Below are 18,482 nucleotides of genomic sequence, written 5' to 3' on the forward strand. Positions count from 1 at the left end.
TGCTACACTATAACACTATACAATATACTATACATGATCTATATATCTATATTTCTATATATCTATATATCTATAGGCCTATATGCTACACTATAACACTATACAATATAATATACATGATCTATATATCTATATATGCTACACTATAACACTATACAATATACTATACATGATCTATATATCACTATGCTACACTATAACACTATACAATATACTATACATGATCTATATAATATATATCTATATATATATGCTACACTATAACACTATACAATATACTATACATGATCTATATATCTATATATGCTACACTATAACACTATACAATATAATATACATGATCTATATATCTATATATCTATATACAACAGGTTCTCACCCCTATTGCGTCATACAACCGACGCGATCTTAAATACCGAATGCTTCTCACCATAGACGCGGACGGATTGCCTAATGTCTCAAGGGTTAGACGCATTGGGTGGTCTAAGAAGAAAGAAAAAAAAGTAGTTCCTGATGCGGGATTCGATACGCTCTGAAGGCTTCTTGGTTTACCAGCCACCCGTTGCTACCGTTCACGCCACTATAAACGACGGAGCGGCGCCGTCTCAGGCGGCGATGACCCCCGTGAGTCGCCACCGAGGCGAGCGATAGCGAGCCGAGTTGCCGCGACGAGCGGTGGGAACGCCGCATGAGCCGACTCAGCCGCGTTACCGAATTACGTGCCGTTATGGACAGAATAGTAAATCTTGACCAGGGGACTGCTTCCGCCTCCGAATGTGGCTCAAAGAAGGGACTACGTTATCATTTCACGTTTTGTCAAAGATAAAAGCACAAAAAAAAAGGTACTTCCCAGTCACTCTCGTTAGCTCAGTCGGTAGAGCATGGAGATACAAATCCAGAGACCGGGGTTCGATTCCCCGTGACGGCCGTCAGTGAAAAATCTTCCAGTAAACACATGTCGGCGCATGCGTACTAAGACTCTGTCTCGTCCAAAAACCCTCCGTCTCCGTCGCACCCTAGACGCAATAGTCACTCCCAAAACTTCACAGGGGTGAAGCAAAGGAAAGAAAGACACGGCGTCGGGAGGGTGAAGCAAAGGGAGTGAGAATGGGTTGCTATATATGCTACACTATAACACTATACAATATAATATACATGATCTATATATCTATATATCTATATATGCTACACTATAACACTATACACTATACTATATCTATATATGCTACACTATAACACTATACAATATACTACACATGATCTATATAATATATATCTATATATATATATATGCTACACTATAACACTATACAATATACTATACATGATCTATATAATATATATCTATATATATATGCTACACTATAACACTATACAATATACTATACATGATCTATATATCACTATGCTACACTATAACACTTACACTATACAATATACTATACATGATCTATATATCACTATGCTACACTATTACACTTACACTATACAATATACTATACATGATCTATATATCTATATATGCTACACTATAACACAATACTATATAATATAATATAATACAATACAATACAATACAATATAATATAAACTGTTGTTATGGTGTCATCATAGTGGAGCATAAAGACTGCTTTGTTGTTGGACTTCACATGATATACAATATACTATACATGATCTATATATCACTATAACACAATACAATATAATATAAACTGTTCACATGATCTATATATCTATATATGCTACACTATAACACCTAACCCTAACTTTTTTTTTCAAAAACCTTTTTTTTTTCCAAAAAACTTTTTTTTTTTCAAAAAACTTTTTTTTTTTCAAAAAACTTTTTTTTTTCAAAAAACTTTCTTTTTCAAAAAACTTTTTCTTTTTCAAAAAACGTATTTTTTTTCTGGAAAAACCCCACTAGATGCGCCCCTGAGCAAACAGGCCGTTTTGGTATTGCAGCTGGAGAGCCTCATTATAGTAGAGCTAGAACAAACAAAATGGTTAAAACCTGTCTAAAGCTGCATTCACACTGCAGATATATAGTTGAACGTTTAGCTTGCTTGGTCAATGTAATCTCAATGGAAACCAGCTTTAAAGCTTCCAAACCTTCGTTTGGTGTGTGTCCTGTATCTTTAAAGCTGGTTTCCATTGAGATAACATTGACCAAGCAAGCAAAACGTTCAACTATATATCTGTAGTGTGAATGCAGCTTTAGACTCAATTTTGAGCATATATTTATACAAAAAATATAGTTTTAAAAGCATGGTGTAGGCCCTTTAAGGACTTTTTAATACCTCTAAAATGACAAATTAAACATTGGTCAAAATTGTCAAATATCAGAGGCAGAAATTTTGAAAATAGCAGATCTACATGCTCGTAGCGCGGGGCGTTGTGAGCTTGTAGATCGGCTATTTTTGGCTAAAGTTCTCAGAATATAGACACGAGGGTTCAAGTGGTTAATATAAAAAAGGACATAGATTTAGAGGACCCCCTGTAGTAACTCTGAGGACCCCCTAGGGGTCCCGGACCCCCTGTTGAAGACCCCTGATGTAGTGTAAACCGTGAGGCCGCTTGCTTGATTGATTGATTGAATAATTTTATTGACAGGTTGCATTAGGAAACCGTACAGTTCACTGGTACAAGGTCTACTAAAAGGAGACCCAAATGAGCTTGTTTCAATTGACATCCTTTTTGACTCATATCATTGCTGCCCCCTTGTGGAGGGCAACGCATAGCACCCTGGGAGATACAATGATAATGTTTATTATAGAGCCTGATACAAGGGGGTCCGGGACCCCTAGGGGGTCCTCAGAGTTACTACAGGGGGTCCTCAGGGTTACTACAGGCCAGGGGGTCCTCAGAGTTACTACATGGGGTCCTCAGAGTTACTACAGGGGTCAGGGGGTCCTCCACATCTTTGTTTGATAGAAACCTTTTTCTCCTTTTTAACTACTTGAATCCTAGCGTCCGTATTTAGTAGCAGATCTACAAGCTCACAACCAGTTGCGCTGCGAGGCGTTGTGAGCTTGTAGATCTGCTACAGAAGATGTGAGCTTGTAGATCTGCCACATAAGATGTGAGCTTGTAGATCTGCTATAGAAGATGTGAGCTTGTAGATCTGCTATAGAAGATGTGAGCTTGCTGTAGAGGGGAAAAATAATAGTTTATTAAGTATTGACGGTTCAAGTGGTTAAATATCTGAAAACACAAATTGACATGAATCCAAAATACACTGATGATTGTGCTGTCAAACAATGAAACTACATGGAATCTATGAACAGGTTGTGGGGGTCCCTGCTTCATCTCTCTCTCAACTAAGGGGTCCTTGGTCCCCACCCTGACGAGCACTTAAAGTTGAGGCATTACATTTTGTATATATTGTGAAAATAGCAGATCTACATTGTAGATCTGCTGTTTTCACAATTTCTGCCTCTAATATTTGACAGTTTGTCCAATGATTCAAATGTAATTTTAAGGGAATTAAAATTGTCACTTTATAAATGTGCAGATACCCTCTATAGTCTATACACTTAAACTTTATGTTGGTTTAATGTTGCACATTAAGCTAATCATCTGGGGACCCCCCTGGGGGTCCCGACCCGCAGGTTGAGAACCACTGTGTTAATACAGTACAGTAGAGGCCTGTAGGCTGATATAAAACACATGATAGGCTATGTAACATTATGTTAACACTTATGTTGCAATGATGTTTTCTCTTCAATGTCTCGCGTTGCCATGGTTACCATAGACTTCCATGTAATTGTGCAATTGTGTAAAAAGTGCACGCCCATGCCTAGATGATGCACCACGTGTGTAGATGCTGTTCACAGCTTTCAAACAAAAAAATCCGCTTGGAAATCCGTTCAGGCATTCATGATTTATGGGCCATTATGTTTTCTTCAGATGTAAACAAACATGGCTGCCATGTTTGAAAGAATGGGTTGGTATGGGGGTTAAACATGCAATTTCGCGATCGCGATCATGACTAATACATTTCTGGAGGTCCAAAAAATGTTTTTGAAAAAAAAAAATTGATTTTTTTTTTTTTTTTTTTTTTCAAAAACGGCCCAAACTCGGGAAACTCGGGGTTGGCACAGCGTTGGTATCAATACAAACTCGGGAAACTCGAGGTTGGCACCAGATGTGCTAATACAGTACAGTACAGTACAGTACAGTACAGTACAGTAGGCTGATATAAAACACATGATAGGGGCTGTGTAACATTATGCTAATACAGTACAGTACAGTACAGTACAGTAGGCTGATATAAAACACATGATAGGATATGTAACGTTATGATAATACAGTACAGTACAGTACAGTACAGTACAGTACAGTACAGTAGGCTGATAACATGATATTTATCATAGACAATGCAGGCATTCATCAGTATGTGTTTTACAGTAAGGTATGCGGTAAGGCTGGGCGATGTTAGGAAAATCTATCGATATTGGATATCTCCATATCGATATCACTCACCATATTTAGTCAAAACAATTGCATTATATAGTTTTTAATGTTTTTCTGCTTTAGGTCCACTGCCTGCCTAACCCAGATAATGAATATCATATCCATGCATGCACACTGCACAGTACACATAGAATAAAGACATTAAATGCCTTATTTCCATTTCCTAACAATGGTTTTATTGAAATAACTACACCTGGTTACAGATGGACTGCTTTTGTGCATGTGCTACGTGCATGCATAGTGTGTGTGTTAATTAATTTGACACATACACCAATACCTCATTTCAAGCTGTCTTCATCGATATGTGTACCTCGCATGTTGATGCGTGAGCAATTAGGGGTTAAGAGTCTTACTCAGGGACACACATCCACATTGCTACCCTGGCCTGGAATGGAACCTGGGACAACCAGGGGCTCTGGTTCCCCAGGCGGGCTCCCTAACCATTCAGCTATGGAACCTGGGACAACCAGGGGCTCTGGTTCCCCAGGCGGGCTCCCTAACCATTCAGCTATGGAATGGAACCTGGGACAACCAGGGGCTCTGGTTCCCCAGGCGGCTCCCTAACCATTCAGCTATGGAATGGAACCTGGTACAACCAGGGGCTCTGGTTCCCCAGGCGGGCTCCCTAACCATTCAGCTATGGAACCTGGGACAACCAGGGGCTCTGGTTCCCCAGGCGGGCTCCCTAACCATTCAGCTATGGAATGGAACCTGGGACAACCAGGAGCTCTGGTTCCCCAGGCGGGCTCCCTAACCATTCAGCTATGGAATGGAACCTGGGACAACCAGGGGCTCTGGTTCCCCAGGCGGGCTCCCTAACCATTCAGCTATGGAATGGAACCTGGGACAACCAGGGGCTCTGGTTCCCCAGGTGGCTCCCTAACCATTCAGCTATGGAACCTGGACAACCAGGGGCTCTGGTTCCCCAGGCTCCCTAATCATTCAGCTATGGAATGGAACCTGGGACAACCAGGGGCTCTGGTTCCCCAGGCGGGCTCCCTAACCATTCAGCTATGGAATGGAACCTGGGACAACCAGGGGCTCTGGTTCCCCAGGCTCCCTAACCATTCAGCTATGGAATGGAACCTGGGACAACCAGGGGCTCTGGTTCCCCAGGTGGCTCCCTAACCATTCAGCTATGGAATGGAACCTGGGACAACCAGGGGCTCTGGTTCCCCAGGCGGCTCCCTAACTATTCAACCTAGAAGCTAGTTAGCATTTGTTTTTAGGTTTTTTAGAAACCTTTTTTCTTTACGGATTATATTGTTTTTCTAGATAGATATTCATTTGCATTTGTTATATTGCTGTTACTGACATTTAACCTTGTTTATTATTGTGATGTTTTATCTGCTTATTGTAAGTCGCTTTGGATTAAAAGCGTCTGCTAAATGCCTAAACTGTAAACTGTAAATTGTAACCCCAGTCATGTCTGTGTGTGTGTGTGTGTGTGTGTGTGTGTGTGTGTGTGTGTGTGTGTGTGTGTGTGGGTGTGGGTGTGTGTGTGTGTGTGTGCAGCATCATGTCAGATAAGAGTGAGCTGAAAGCGGAGCTGGAGAGGAAGAAGCAACGAATCGCTCAGATCCGAGAAGAGAAGAAAAGAAAAGAGGAGGAGAAGAAGAAGAAAGATGTGAGTTTACTGAGAAGCATTCTATGATCCTATAGTTTACTGAGACGCTACGTTGTCTCTCTGCGTTCTATGATCCTATAGTTTACTGAGACGCTACGCTGTCTCTCTGCGTTCTATGATCCTATAGTTTACTGAGACGCTACGCTGTCTCTCTGCGTTCTATGATCCTATAGTTTACTGAGACGCTACGCTGTCTCTCTGCGTTCTATGATCCTATAGTTTACTGAGACGCTACGCTGTCTCTCTGCGTTCTACGATCCTATAGTTTACTGAGACGCTACGCTGTCTCTCTGCGTTCTACAATCCTATAGTTTACTGAGACGCTACGCTGTCTCTCTGCGTTCTACGATCCTATAGTTTACTGAGACGCTACGCTGTCTCTCTGCGTTCTACGATCCTATAGTTTACTGAGACGCTACGCTGTCTCTCTGCTTTCTATGATCCTATAGTTTACTGAGACGCTACGCTGTCTCTCTGCGTTCTATGATCCTATAGTTTACTGAGACGCTACGCTGTCTCTCTGCGTTCTACGATCCTATAGTTTACTGAGACACTACGCTGTCTCTCTGCGTTCTATGATCCTATAGTTTACTGAGACGCTACGCTGTCTCTCTGCGTTCTATGATCCTATAGTTTACTGAGACGCTACGCTGTCTCTCTGCGTTCTATGATCCTATAGTTTACTGAGACGCTACGCTGTCTCTCTGCGTTCTATGATCCTATAGTTTACTGAGACGCTACGCTGTCTCTCTGCGTTCTATGATCCTATAGTTTACTGAGACGCTACGCTGTCTCTCTGCGTTCTACGATCCTATAGTTTACTGAGACGCATTCTATGATCCTATAGTTTACTGAGACGCTACGCTGTCTCTCTGCGTTCTATGATCCTATAGTTTACTGAGACGCTACGCTGTCTCTCTGCGTTCTGCGATATAGATAGTTTACTGCATTCTATTTACAGTATGTTTTGTGGATAAAGTTTCATAAATGTCTCCATTGTGAAGCATATTGAATAAAGGTGTTTGTGTCTGCGTTCCCAGGGCGATGTGAAGCGTGGGGGGGAGGGGGGAGGGGAGGACTCTGATCTGGAGAGGAAGAGAAGAGAGACTGAAGCTCTGCTGCAGAGCGTGGGGATCACTGCTGATATACAACATGGTACTGTATTTATACTGTATATACACACACACACACACACACACACACACACACACACACACACACACACACACACACAATGTCATAATGATCAGTGTGTTTAATGTTTTTCATGATCTCGTTTGCATGACGTCTGGTTTTCACACAAAGTGTTGATTTGAGCAGCAGGTGGCCTTAGAATGAGGATCATTATAATTATCACTAGGATGAGCTCACGCCATGTCTTGGCCATCTGACCAGTGATGTATATCGGACCAGTTACCCATATATGGAGACCCCTGGTACCCATATTATGTAGATCCATGTACTGTTTATGGAGATATGCTGTGAGAGCCCAAACATGCTTACCAGTTATTGGTTGTGTGAAAGTCCTATGACCATCTTAATGTTTATTCATATAAATGATATTTATAATGATAATAATGTTAATTAGTATAACTGATATGTTAATTAGTATAAATATTAATTATCATAACCAAAACAGTTTCGCTCCAAAACACTTTGTGGAACCTGACCTTTGACCTTTGACCCTGCCTGCCATTCATTTTCATTCTGTTTTTTCCTTTTTTCTCTCCTTCTGTTTCTCTACACCTCCTTTTCTCCTCTATCTCATCCCTTCTTCCTTCTACACCTCCTTTTCTCCTCTATCTCATCCCTTCTCCCTTCTACTCCTCCTTTTATCATCCCTTCTTCTTTCTACACCTCCTTTTATCCTCTACACCATCCCTTGTTCCTTCTACACCTCCTTTTATCATCCCTTCTTCCTTCTACACCTCCTTTTCTCCTCTATCATCCCTTCTTCCTTCCACACCTCCTTTTCTCTCCTACACATCCCCTTGTCTTTGATCTGTCTGTCTCTCCATTGGTCCATGTCCACATGTCACATGAACCCTCTGCACATGCTCAGTAGTGCATCCTCTGCGCGTAGTAACAGATGATGTGTTTACATATTTAGTCCCCGCCCCCATGTCTCCTTCCAACAAATCGGTGGGCAGCGACGCCGGGAGCCAAGATTCTGCTGACGGAACCCAAGGACCACGGTAGGACCCCCCCCCCCCCACACACACACACACACACACACACACACACACACACACACTAACCCTAACCCAAGGACCCAGGTGTGTGTGTGTGTGTGTGTGTGTGTGTGTGTGTGTGTGTGTGTGTGTGTGTGTGTGTGTGTGTGTGTGTGTGTGTGTGTGTGCGTGCGAGAGTGTGAGTGTGAGTGTGTGCGTGTGTGCGTGCGTGCGTGCGTGTGCGCATAATGTGCATGCTGACTGTATTAACATTTAAACCAGTGGTTCTCAAAGTGGGGTCCGGGGACCCCCCAGGGGTCCTCGAGGGGGTTCCAGGGGGTCCCCAGCTAAATGAACCAAACGGACCCTTAAAGGGGAGTTTCGGTCAAAAACGACTTTCCTACCTTTGAAATGATGATCCAGGAAGGCTCTGGGCTGATCCAGGTGTTGTTTTACCCAAAGCAGCATTTTGTTCATTTTTCGATTTTCTCCCCTGCACCCCACGGCTCCAAAACGGCACCTTTTGGGTCAACCCGTAATCCGGTTATTATTCTCGCTCAAAATTCACTTTTCTCGCTCGGTCTCAGTCCCTCATACTGTAGTTAGCATATCCGAGCTACATCAGCTCCTGGTCGCCGCCATGTTTGTTTACAACAAGCTCAACTCTGAACTCTGAGCCCAGGAGAGAACACTGGGAAATCCCGTTTTGTATCGCGTGACTCCCCGACGCGCGACGAACAATAAAACACAAAAATGCTCTTAGCCAAAGAAAAAAGATGTAACTATGTCGACAAAGTCTGCAGAGTGATGTATGGTGTAGCCTCTTGTCTGCCTCAACAGGTAACAGGCTGTGGGGGGGGGGGGGGGGGGGGGGGGGGAGGTGGAGCTGTGAGAGCAGCAGCAGCAGCAGCAGCAGCAGCAGCAGCTCGTGAACGCGCGTTTCCCAACGGGAACGGGATTTCCCAGTGTTTCTCTCCTGGGCTCAGAGTTCAGAGTTGAGCTTGTTGTAAACAAACATGGCGGCGACCAGGAGCTGATGTAGCTCGGATATGCTAACTACAGTATGAGGGACTGAGACCGAGCGAGAAAAGTGAATTTTGAGCGAGAATAATAACCGGATTACGGGTTGACCCAAAAGGTGCCGTTTTGGAGCCGTGGGGTGCAGGGGAGAAAATCGAAAAATGAACAAAATGCTGCTTTGGGTAAAACAACACCTGGATCAGCCCAGAGCCTTCCTGGATCATCATTTCAAAGGTAGGAAAGTCGTTTTTGACCGAAACTCCCCTTTAAGGGTCTGTAACTGTATTCTGATTATCTTAAGTAGCAGCTCTCATGCCTTAACTTAAAGGCCTGTCCATAACTTTTCATCAGAGATTTCTGACTTTTTGACTGTGGTTTAAAGTACATCTACATTGTAGTATTGATACTTTTACTTAAAGGGCCAGTTCACCTCTGGTACAACTAGATCTTATTTTATTGTTGTTTGGGACACAATCAACACAATCCTGAGTTATTTTTTGTGTTCAATCTGTGTTTTGAGATATTTTAGTATTTCAGCTGTGCTAGTGATGCATTTTGCATCATATGATGCATTTTGCATCATCATGCTGCATCATATGATGCAGCATAATGATGCAAAATGCTAGCACAGCTGAAATACTAAAATATCTCAAAACACAGATTGAATACAAAAAATAATTCAGGATTGTGTTGATCTTGTCCCAAACAACAATAAAATAAGATCTGGTTGTCCCAGAGGTGACCTGGTCCTTTAAGTAAAATATGTGAGTACTTTTTCCACCCCTGCTTTTTGACGTGCAGCTTTCAGAACTCTAATTCAGGGTAATGTTTTCCAGAAGATGTGAGTGATGTCATTTTGAGGTTGAACCGGACCTTTCCGACCAAAGGTTTGTTGTTCAGAGACAGAATGGACAGACCTTTAAGTTAAGGCATAAGAGCTGCTACTTAAGACAATCAGAATAGAGCCTTAAGAGTTCACACATGGAACCAAATGGACCCTTTAACACATTAAAGAGTTCACACATGGAACCAAATGGACCCTTTAACACATTAAAGAGTTCACACATGGAACCAAATGGACCCTTTAACACATTAAAGAGTTCACACATGGAACCAAATGGACCCTTTAACACATTAAAGAGTTCACACATGGAACCAAATGGACCCTTTAACACATTAAAGAGTTCACACACATGGAACCAGTGACTCTTTAACACATTAAAGAGTTCACACATGGAACCAAATGGACCCTTTAACACATTAAAGAGGAGTCGGTTTTATCCAATCAGGAGAGAGAACTCATCCAGGATAAACTAGAAGCAGTGGCGTCAGTTCAGAAAATCTAAGGTATGGCAACATGACTGGTGTGAAGACACCAGTCATGTTGCCATACCTTAGCAATTTATTTTACATTTATTAAGTGTGCCTGCCATGCAACGCAATGGCAAAACACTTATTGTAATCCGCCATACTTAAGTCAGTAAGTAAGTAAGTAAGTAAGTAATGTTCTTGCAAATTTCGGCACGTAATAAGTGCCGCACGATTTACGCCACCGCCGCAATATATACATCAAAACGTGCGGCTCGGCCGGGAATGGGGTGCTATTACTTTTCTTTCCGATCCGCGTTACCATTGCGACGTAATTCGCAAAAAACGACGCCAAAAAACCCCATTACTTAGAATGGGGGAAACTTCGGCACGTAATAACTGCCGCACGATTTACGCCACCCCCGCAATATATACATCAAAATGTGCGGCTCGGCCGGGAATGGTGTGCTATTACTTTTCTTTCCGATCCGCGATACGATTGCGATGTAATTCGCAAAAAACGACGCCCAAAAACCCCATTGACTTAGAATGGGGGACTCCGAAAAAAAACCCAGAAACTTTGGCGCCACATAACTCTGCCATACTTTTGCCTAGCAACGTGATTTAAACTTTAAAATGCACACACAACGTTGGTCTTTTTCCGGCCAATAGGGATGAGCTGTAATTGATTAAGCCCCGCCCCCTCTGTAACAGGAAGTGTCCTTCGCCAAACAGGAAGTGCCTCTATAACTCATGAACCGTTTGTCGTACAGACTCGCGGCTGGTGTCATACATTTTTTTTTTCTCAAAAAAATTGTTTTTCTCCAAAAAACATTTTTTCTCAAATTTCTTTTTCCTCAAAAAATTTTTTCTCAAAAAATGTTTTTTTCTCAAAAAAAAATTTTTTCTCAAAAAATTTTTCTCAAAAAATTTTTCTCAAAAAATTTTTTTTCTCAAAAAATTTTTTTTTCTCAAAAAACTTTTTTTCTCAATTTTTTTTTTCTCAAAACATTTTTTTTTCTCAAAATTTTTTTTTCTCAATTTTTTTTTCTCAAAAAATTTTTTTTCTCAAAAAATTTCTCAAAAAAAAATTTTTCTCAAATTTTTTTTTCTCAAAAAAATTTTTTTTCTCAAAAATGTTTTTTTCTCAATAAATTTTTTTTCTCAAATTTTTTTTTCTCAAATGTTTTTTTTTCTCAAATTTTTTTTTTCTCAAAAAAAATTTTTTTCTCAAAAAAATCTTTTTTCTCACAAAACAATTTTTTCTCAAAAAACTCGTTAAAGTGCGACCCGTGATAACGGCCAAAAATGCGCCAAAACGCCACTAATTAGTCGAAATGGCTGTGGGTGGTGTCATATGAAGAACCATAATGTTAAAGCTTATGCAAAAAATGCGAATGTTAAAAAATTTAACGCTAATGCTAACACCAACCGCTACACAAGGTTGCACAGACTTAGAGAGCTGCAGGCACACTTAAAATTTCTTGGAAATTTTCTTTTCTAGTTTTATTTAAGAAGTGCATTTTATTTTTCCCCTCGTTTCTACAGTTTCTTGGGCTGGATATGGCAGCCTGGAACGGTTGTTCAAGTGCAGATAAACTTGGCATGTTAGTAAATGTAACACTATTAACAATAATGCATTGCACCTGTGCAGCTGACCTGCGGAACCGGGGAATATACCATTCTGTCAAGATGGGGAGAATATAATTATAATATCTTGTTAAAGTGATTTTTGTTCAATTTAGCATTTGTAGTTATTTTACAGTAACTTAACAACATAATAACCAGCGCAGACAGACAAAGAGACATTCATGGATTAATATTTAAAAGTAACTTTTATCTTCCCCCTGGACCCTGAACCTGAACCTGAACCTGAACCTAGGGTATGGCAGCTGCATACCCCTGCCATACCCAATTGACGCCCCTGAACTAGAAGCAGGAATGTAAAATAGAGTCCATACCTCTAGGCCACGGTAAGCAACTGGCGGCCCGGGGGCCACATGCGGCCCCACCTTCACTTAATGCGGCCCTCAGGTTAATATCAGAATACTGATATATTATTGATTTCAGCTTTTATGATTCCAAACATGCAAACATGACCCGCTTTAATTACTTCAGTCTGATACTGCTTCTCTCTCCTGATTGGCTGAAATTGGTGACCCACCTCCAACTCTGGTGCACTTTGACAGAGCAGGGGTTCTCAACCTTTTCAGGCCCCCAAATACTCATATTTTAACTGGGGACCCCCAAATACTCATATTTTAACTGGGGGCCACCCCCCCCCCCCCCCTGATTCAAGAGTTGAGGCATTACATGTTGTATAACACGGTTCTATTGTGAAAATAGCAGATATACGTGAGCTTGTAGATCTGCTGTTTTCACAATTTCTGCCTCTAATATTTGACAATTTGGCCAATGTTTAATTTGTCATTTTAGAGGTATTAACTCATTGAGTGCCAGCGCCCTCTAGGGGCCAAAGAATGCCAGCGCATCTCTCATAGGCGAGCGCTTTAGCTTCCAGGACCTAACCTTCCAGGACCTCACGTGCTCACGTTCATGCACGGCATGGAAATGTCCCGGATGAAGATGCTAACAGAATGGCTATTCCCATTTTGTCATCTAAAAGATCATTTTTGGGCGATTTCGCCGTAAATAAACCTCGCGCCGCTTCCAGAGCACACAATCCAGAGATACAAGCCTCCAAAGATGCGGTCTTTCATTGGATTAGGCGGAGATTGGCGATTTCGTTCGCAAATAACGTCCGGCCGGGACGTTGTTAGCTTTCGGCTAGTAGCTACAAAAATCAAGCCAGGCTTCAGAAGGCCTCTTATCATTTTAATCCATTTCATTAAATATCCCGGACTAGTTCGGGATAGGCACCCTGGAATACGTCGCGCCGCCTACAATGAACATTGGGTGAACATTGGGGGGGTCTAAACTTTATTTTAAACCATTTTCAATGGATTAATCGTCGGACAGAGTAGAATGGCTTGCTGGCTAGCGGCTAGCGAGCCGTAGAGCCCTGCAAGCCCGACGGGACCCGACCAGGGCCGGCGGGCCGGGCCGGGCTCGTTTAGAAACTCACCAACGGGCCTAGGGCCGGGCCCGGGCTCAGAACCATGCTCGGAACATTTCGCGCTGTGAATTTCACACATGACGTCTCTGTGTGTGCGCTTAGAATGGAGTGTGGTGTGTGTTAGTGATGTGTCGTTCATGAGTGATTCGTTCATAAGATTCGAATCATTAGCATGACTCGTGAACGATTCGTTCAAATCCCTGAAATGGGTCGTTCACACTTTCGTTCACACCCCCGCCCCTCCCCCTAAAAGCCCCGGCCGGCAGACAGGACGCGACGGCGGGCTGTACTCGCGATGTAATAAAAACGCTCCCGCGATTGTGTTTTTCACGGGACAATCACGCTATGAACGAATCATTTGAACGAATCTTTTGAACGGATCTTTACCGTGAACGTGAACGAAATGATCCGATCACTGAAATGAACGGGATTGCCCATCACTAGTGTGTGTGAGTGAGTGCTGCCTGCCTGCCTCCCATAGCCTTCTAGGCTAATAGCCTTCTAGGCTATGGGCTCTATCCGTATCTATAGCAACCGGCTCTGATTGGTCGTGACATGAGTACATTAGCCAATGGAGAGCCGCAACGAGCCGTGGGCGACGGCTTTTCTTCTCACACACTCACACAAGTCTACTCTGCGACTCTGCGTGTACATACACAGCGAGACTAGAACATTAGGAGCACTACTGTAGTTTCACCCATTTCACCGTCATTTCTCAAATAAATCGCCCTGTAATGATTCCCGACCTCCCGAGTCCCGTATCAGTTACGCAGTGATGTTAATAGGTTTTTAATGTAATGAGTCCCGGGACCCAAGGAGGGTCTTTCGGATGAGTCCCAGGGATATTTTATGGGTCCCACAAAAATTCAACGCGTCATGTCATTTTTGACAAAGTGCAGCATTTAACTTGAATTGGTTATTATATGGTTATTTACATTGTTTATCTTACAAAATACATACAAAAACGAATGAAACAATTAAACTATAATAGTACCTTGAGATGAAGAAGCACTAGGGATGGAGCTCGTTAATTTTTATTGATAATGAGCACCTTATCGATGTTGCTTATCGAGCCGGGCTTTTATCGAGCCCACTATTGAGCTTTTTTCTGTTATTTTGTGGAAAGACATGATGAGACACTAATATATATATATAATTACAGTACTATTCATGAATTAATAATAATAGCCTACTGTAAAACTATACTATAAACTATAGGCTAACATTTCCATGTCTCTCCTTTTTTTTTTCTTTTTTTTTTTTTACAGTAAATGCATATCTATTTTTTCCATTAAATACATTTGACCAGGGCCTTCAAATACAGTACTTTAACAGACAGAAGGCAAGTCAACCTTTTTATTTTTGGAAAATATTTGAAGAAACTAAATGTGTACCGTCTCTTTAACAGTGAAATGTATAATGCATAGTACGACGGTGTCACGCAACAAAAAAATACCCAATCAACAAGCTCAAACCGTGTCTGCTCGCACCGCGTTGTGATCTTGTACATCTGCTATTTTCGGTAGACTCAGAAGTCGCGCTGGCAACGCTACGGATTCATTCGCACGGAGCGATACATTATAACTCTATGGCAGTGATTTTGAGTGTCCCAAACGGATTATTATCGATGGAATCATTCATATTTTCAAGCACCACATACTGTGGGTGGAAGAGAACGGGTGTCGCGCTGCTTCAACAGCCCGCGTTGGAGTTGTTTCAACTCGTCTCAGACTAGCTCTGGTCCATAGCGTTAGTGGAGGAGAACTCCACTAACGCTATGGACCAGAGCTAGTCGCAGACGTGCAAAGTTATTGATTGCACTTGGGTCTTATGTGATGCATTATGGACAAGTGCCTGGCTCCGTCTGCATTGTCGAAGACAGTGTTCCCTCCCGAGCATGATGTAACAACCGTGCTGCATATAGCCCATTGTATTTAGCTCTCCCCTTCCAAAAGGTAACCAAACTTTTTAGTGTTTCACGCGTTCCACCGTTGTTCCGCGGCACGCATGCACTTCCAAAGCACACAACTATCGATGACACATTGTACCTCCCGGCCCCCGGCCGCTATAGCAGCCCATGACGTGACGCTTACCCGATAACAGGCTCGACAAGCCAAACCCACGTTCGGTGGGGGAACCCTTCTTGGTGTATCACCTAACACGCTGTGCCACTATGGTCAGAGAGCGGCCCGGTGCTACGCTAAAACTAAGGCACCCATTGAATTCTGTGACCATGCATGGAGCACACAATAGCGTCGGTGGATTCCAAACACACACTGTCGTTAGTTCTATCGTCTGTTTTAAGACTTTCTACGCGGATTTCATTTGTGTTAACGTAGGGTACAGTAGCATGCCTTCACCCATGAACAATGGTGGCGTCTGTGGACTTTTTAAAATATATATTTTTTCGCGACGTGGTAAATTATTTTCACGTGGACTCCAATGGAGGCGACGCGTCCGTGGGACCCCAGAACACTGACGTGAATGCGTCTCTAGGCAACGTGAATGCGTCAGAGACGCGGGATGCGCACGTAATGACGTCACTGGTTACGGGATGCGTGCGTGCGTCTTTACTCTTTAGTACTGGACGATACTGACCACGGGCGGCAAGCCGACAATAATATCAATATCTAATTGCTGTGAAGATATACAGTAACATAACAAACGGTGGGTGGAGGAAGATTTCTTGCGTTGTGATGTGTGTGTAATTACTTGCTGTGCTGTTGTGTTGACTTCTTTCTTTTAATCAGAGCGCAAGACGAGCACAGCTATAGTAGAGGGCTGTACATACGTCTCTCAGTCTCCGTCCTCTCCGACCATAGTTTTCGTTGGAAAGTTTCGACTTTCTGACGTGCGTGCAGCTTTCCGAACTCAAATTATGAGTAATCCTTTTCAGAAGTTGCAAGAGATGTCATTTTGTAGTTGAACTGGACCTTTCCGACGCAAATTTCGGTGGTCTGTGACAGTATGGACTCCCCTTGAGAGTGTAGCTGCAGCAGCGCGCAGCAGTGAAAGCCACGCACACAAATAATTAATTAATAATAAGGCGACGGGCTTCGGGCCGGGCTCGGGCTTTAAATAGCGGCACCAAACGGGCCACGGGCCGGGCCTGGACTGAAGTCCACGGGCCAGGGCCGGGCCCGGGCCCACATTTTAGGCCCGTGCAGGGCTCTAGCGAGCCGGGACCACCCACGTTGCTCCAAGCAGCTCGGGGTAAGTAAAATAGCAAATAAAAAATTGTTTTTGATCCCGAATATCCCGAACTAGTTCGGGATAGGCACTGTATGAGTTAAAAAGTCCTTGAATTGTCACTTTAGAAATGTGCAGATACCCTCTATACACTTAAACTTTATGTTGGTTTGTTTACTGTTGAGAGAGAAAACAATGTTGCACATTAAGTTAATCATCTGGGGACCCCCCAAAATAATGTGGGGACCCCCTGGGGGTCCCGACCCACAAGTTGAGAACCACTGCTCTACGATATTATTTCTACACTAAACTTTTCCTCTCTTTTCTCCCTGTCTGTCTGTCTGTCTGTCTGTCTGTCTGTCTGTCTGCCTGTCTGTCTGTCTGTCTGTCTGTCTGTCTGTCTGTCTGTCTGTCTGTCTGTCTGTCTGTCTGTCTGTCTGTCTGTCTGTCTGTCTGTCTGCCTGTCTGTCTGTGATGCTGTCTTTGCTTGTGTCCTGTCTCTCTCTCTCTCTCTCTCTCTCTCTCTCTCTCTCTCTCTCTCTCTCTCTCTCTCTCTCTCTCTCTGTCTCTCTCTCTGTCTCTCTCTCTCTCTCTCTCTCTCTGTGTGCTACTAACCCCCTCTGGTGGCATGGTGTGGTACTGCGTCTCTCTATCAACCAATCAGGACGTTGCACTGGGATCCTGATCCTTCCACTCTGCAGCTTCACTCTGACTCTGAGCTGATGGGGTAATGACCTCTAGATGACCTCTAGATGACCTCTAGATGACCTCTAGAGAGACCTCTCTAATGCATGATACCTATATATACCTAATATATGAGACCTCTGTGTGTTCACTCTGACTCTGAGCTGATGGGGTAATGCATGATAGGTGGCGCTAGAGAGACCTCTGTGTGTGTGTGTGTGTGTGTGTGTGTGTGTGTGTGTGTGTGTGTGTGTGTGTGTGTGTGTGTGTGTGTGTGTGTGTGTGTGTGTGTGTGTGTGTTAAGGCTGGGCGATGTTAGGAAAACCTTCGATATTTGATATCGAATAGCCAGATAATGAATATCATATCCATGCATGTACACTGCACAGTACACATAGAATAAAGACATTAAATGAATATCATATCCATGCATGCACACTGCACAGTACACATAGAATAAAGACATTAAATGAATATCATATCCATGCATGCACACTGCACAGTACACATAGAATAAAGACATTAAATGAATATCATATCCATGCATGCACACTGCACAGTACACATAGAATAAAGACATTAAATGAATATCATATCCATGCATGTACACTGCACAGTACACATAGAATAAAGACATTAAATGAATATCATATCCATGCATGCACACTGCACAGTACACATAGAATAAAGACATTAAATGAATATCATATCCATGCATGTACACTGCACAGTACACATAGAATAAAGACATTAAATGAATATCATATCCATGCATGCACACTGCACAGTACACATAGAATAAAGACATTAAATGAATATCATATCCATGCATGCACACTGCACAGTACACATAGAATAAAGACATTAAATGAATATCATATCCATGCATAAACACTGCACAGTACACATAGAATAAAGACATTAAATGAATATC

General features: G+C 42.6%; 1 protein-coding gene across 6 annotated transcripts in view; it reads left to right on the forward strand.

The window, feature by feature from the left end:
• The window catches only part of LOC308286181 (dynein, cytoplasmic 1, intermediate chain 2a-like), a 40,852-nt gene that overhangs the window by 2,542 nt on the left and 19,828 nt on the right, over positions 1-18,482 (forward strand). For 4 of the 6 annotated variants that reach the window (XM_080727137.1, XM_080727139.1, XM_080727141.1 and 1 more), the window contains exons 2-5: positions 5,989-6,100; positions 7,141-7,255; positions 8,211-8,295; positions 17,529-17,591. In XM_080727137.1, the coding sequence (XP_080583263.1) occupies positions 5,993-6,100; positions 7,141-7,255; positions 8,211-8,295; positions 17,529-17,591 (371 nt within the window). In that variant the 5' untranslated portion in view covers positions 5,989-5,992. Of the gene's footprint in view, positions 1-5,988; positions 6,101-7,140; positions 7,256-8,210; positions 8,296-17,528; positions 17,592-17,705; positions 17,721-18,482 lie in introns of those variants that run through there. The other 2 variants (XM_080727138.1, XM_080727140.1) reach the window with 2 other exon arrangements.

Source organism: Nannobrachium achirus (assembly GCF_963921795.1).
Source record: "Nannobrachium achirus genome assembly, chromosome: 5".
NCBI classification, from domain to species: Eukaryota; Metazoa; Chordata; class Actinopteri; order Myctophiformes; family Myctophidae; genus Nannobrachium; species Nannobrachium achirus.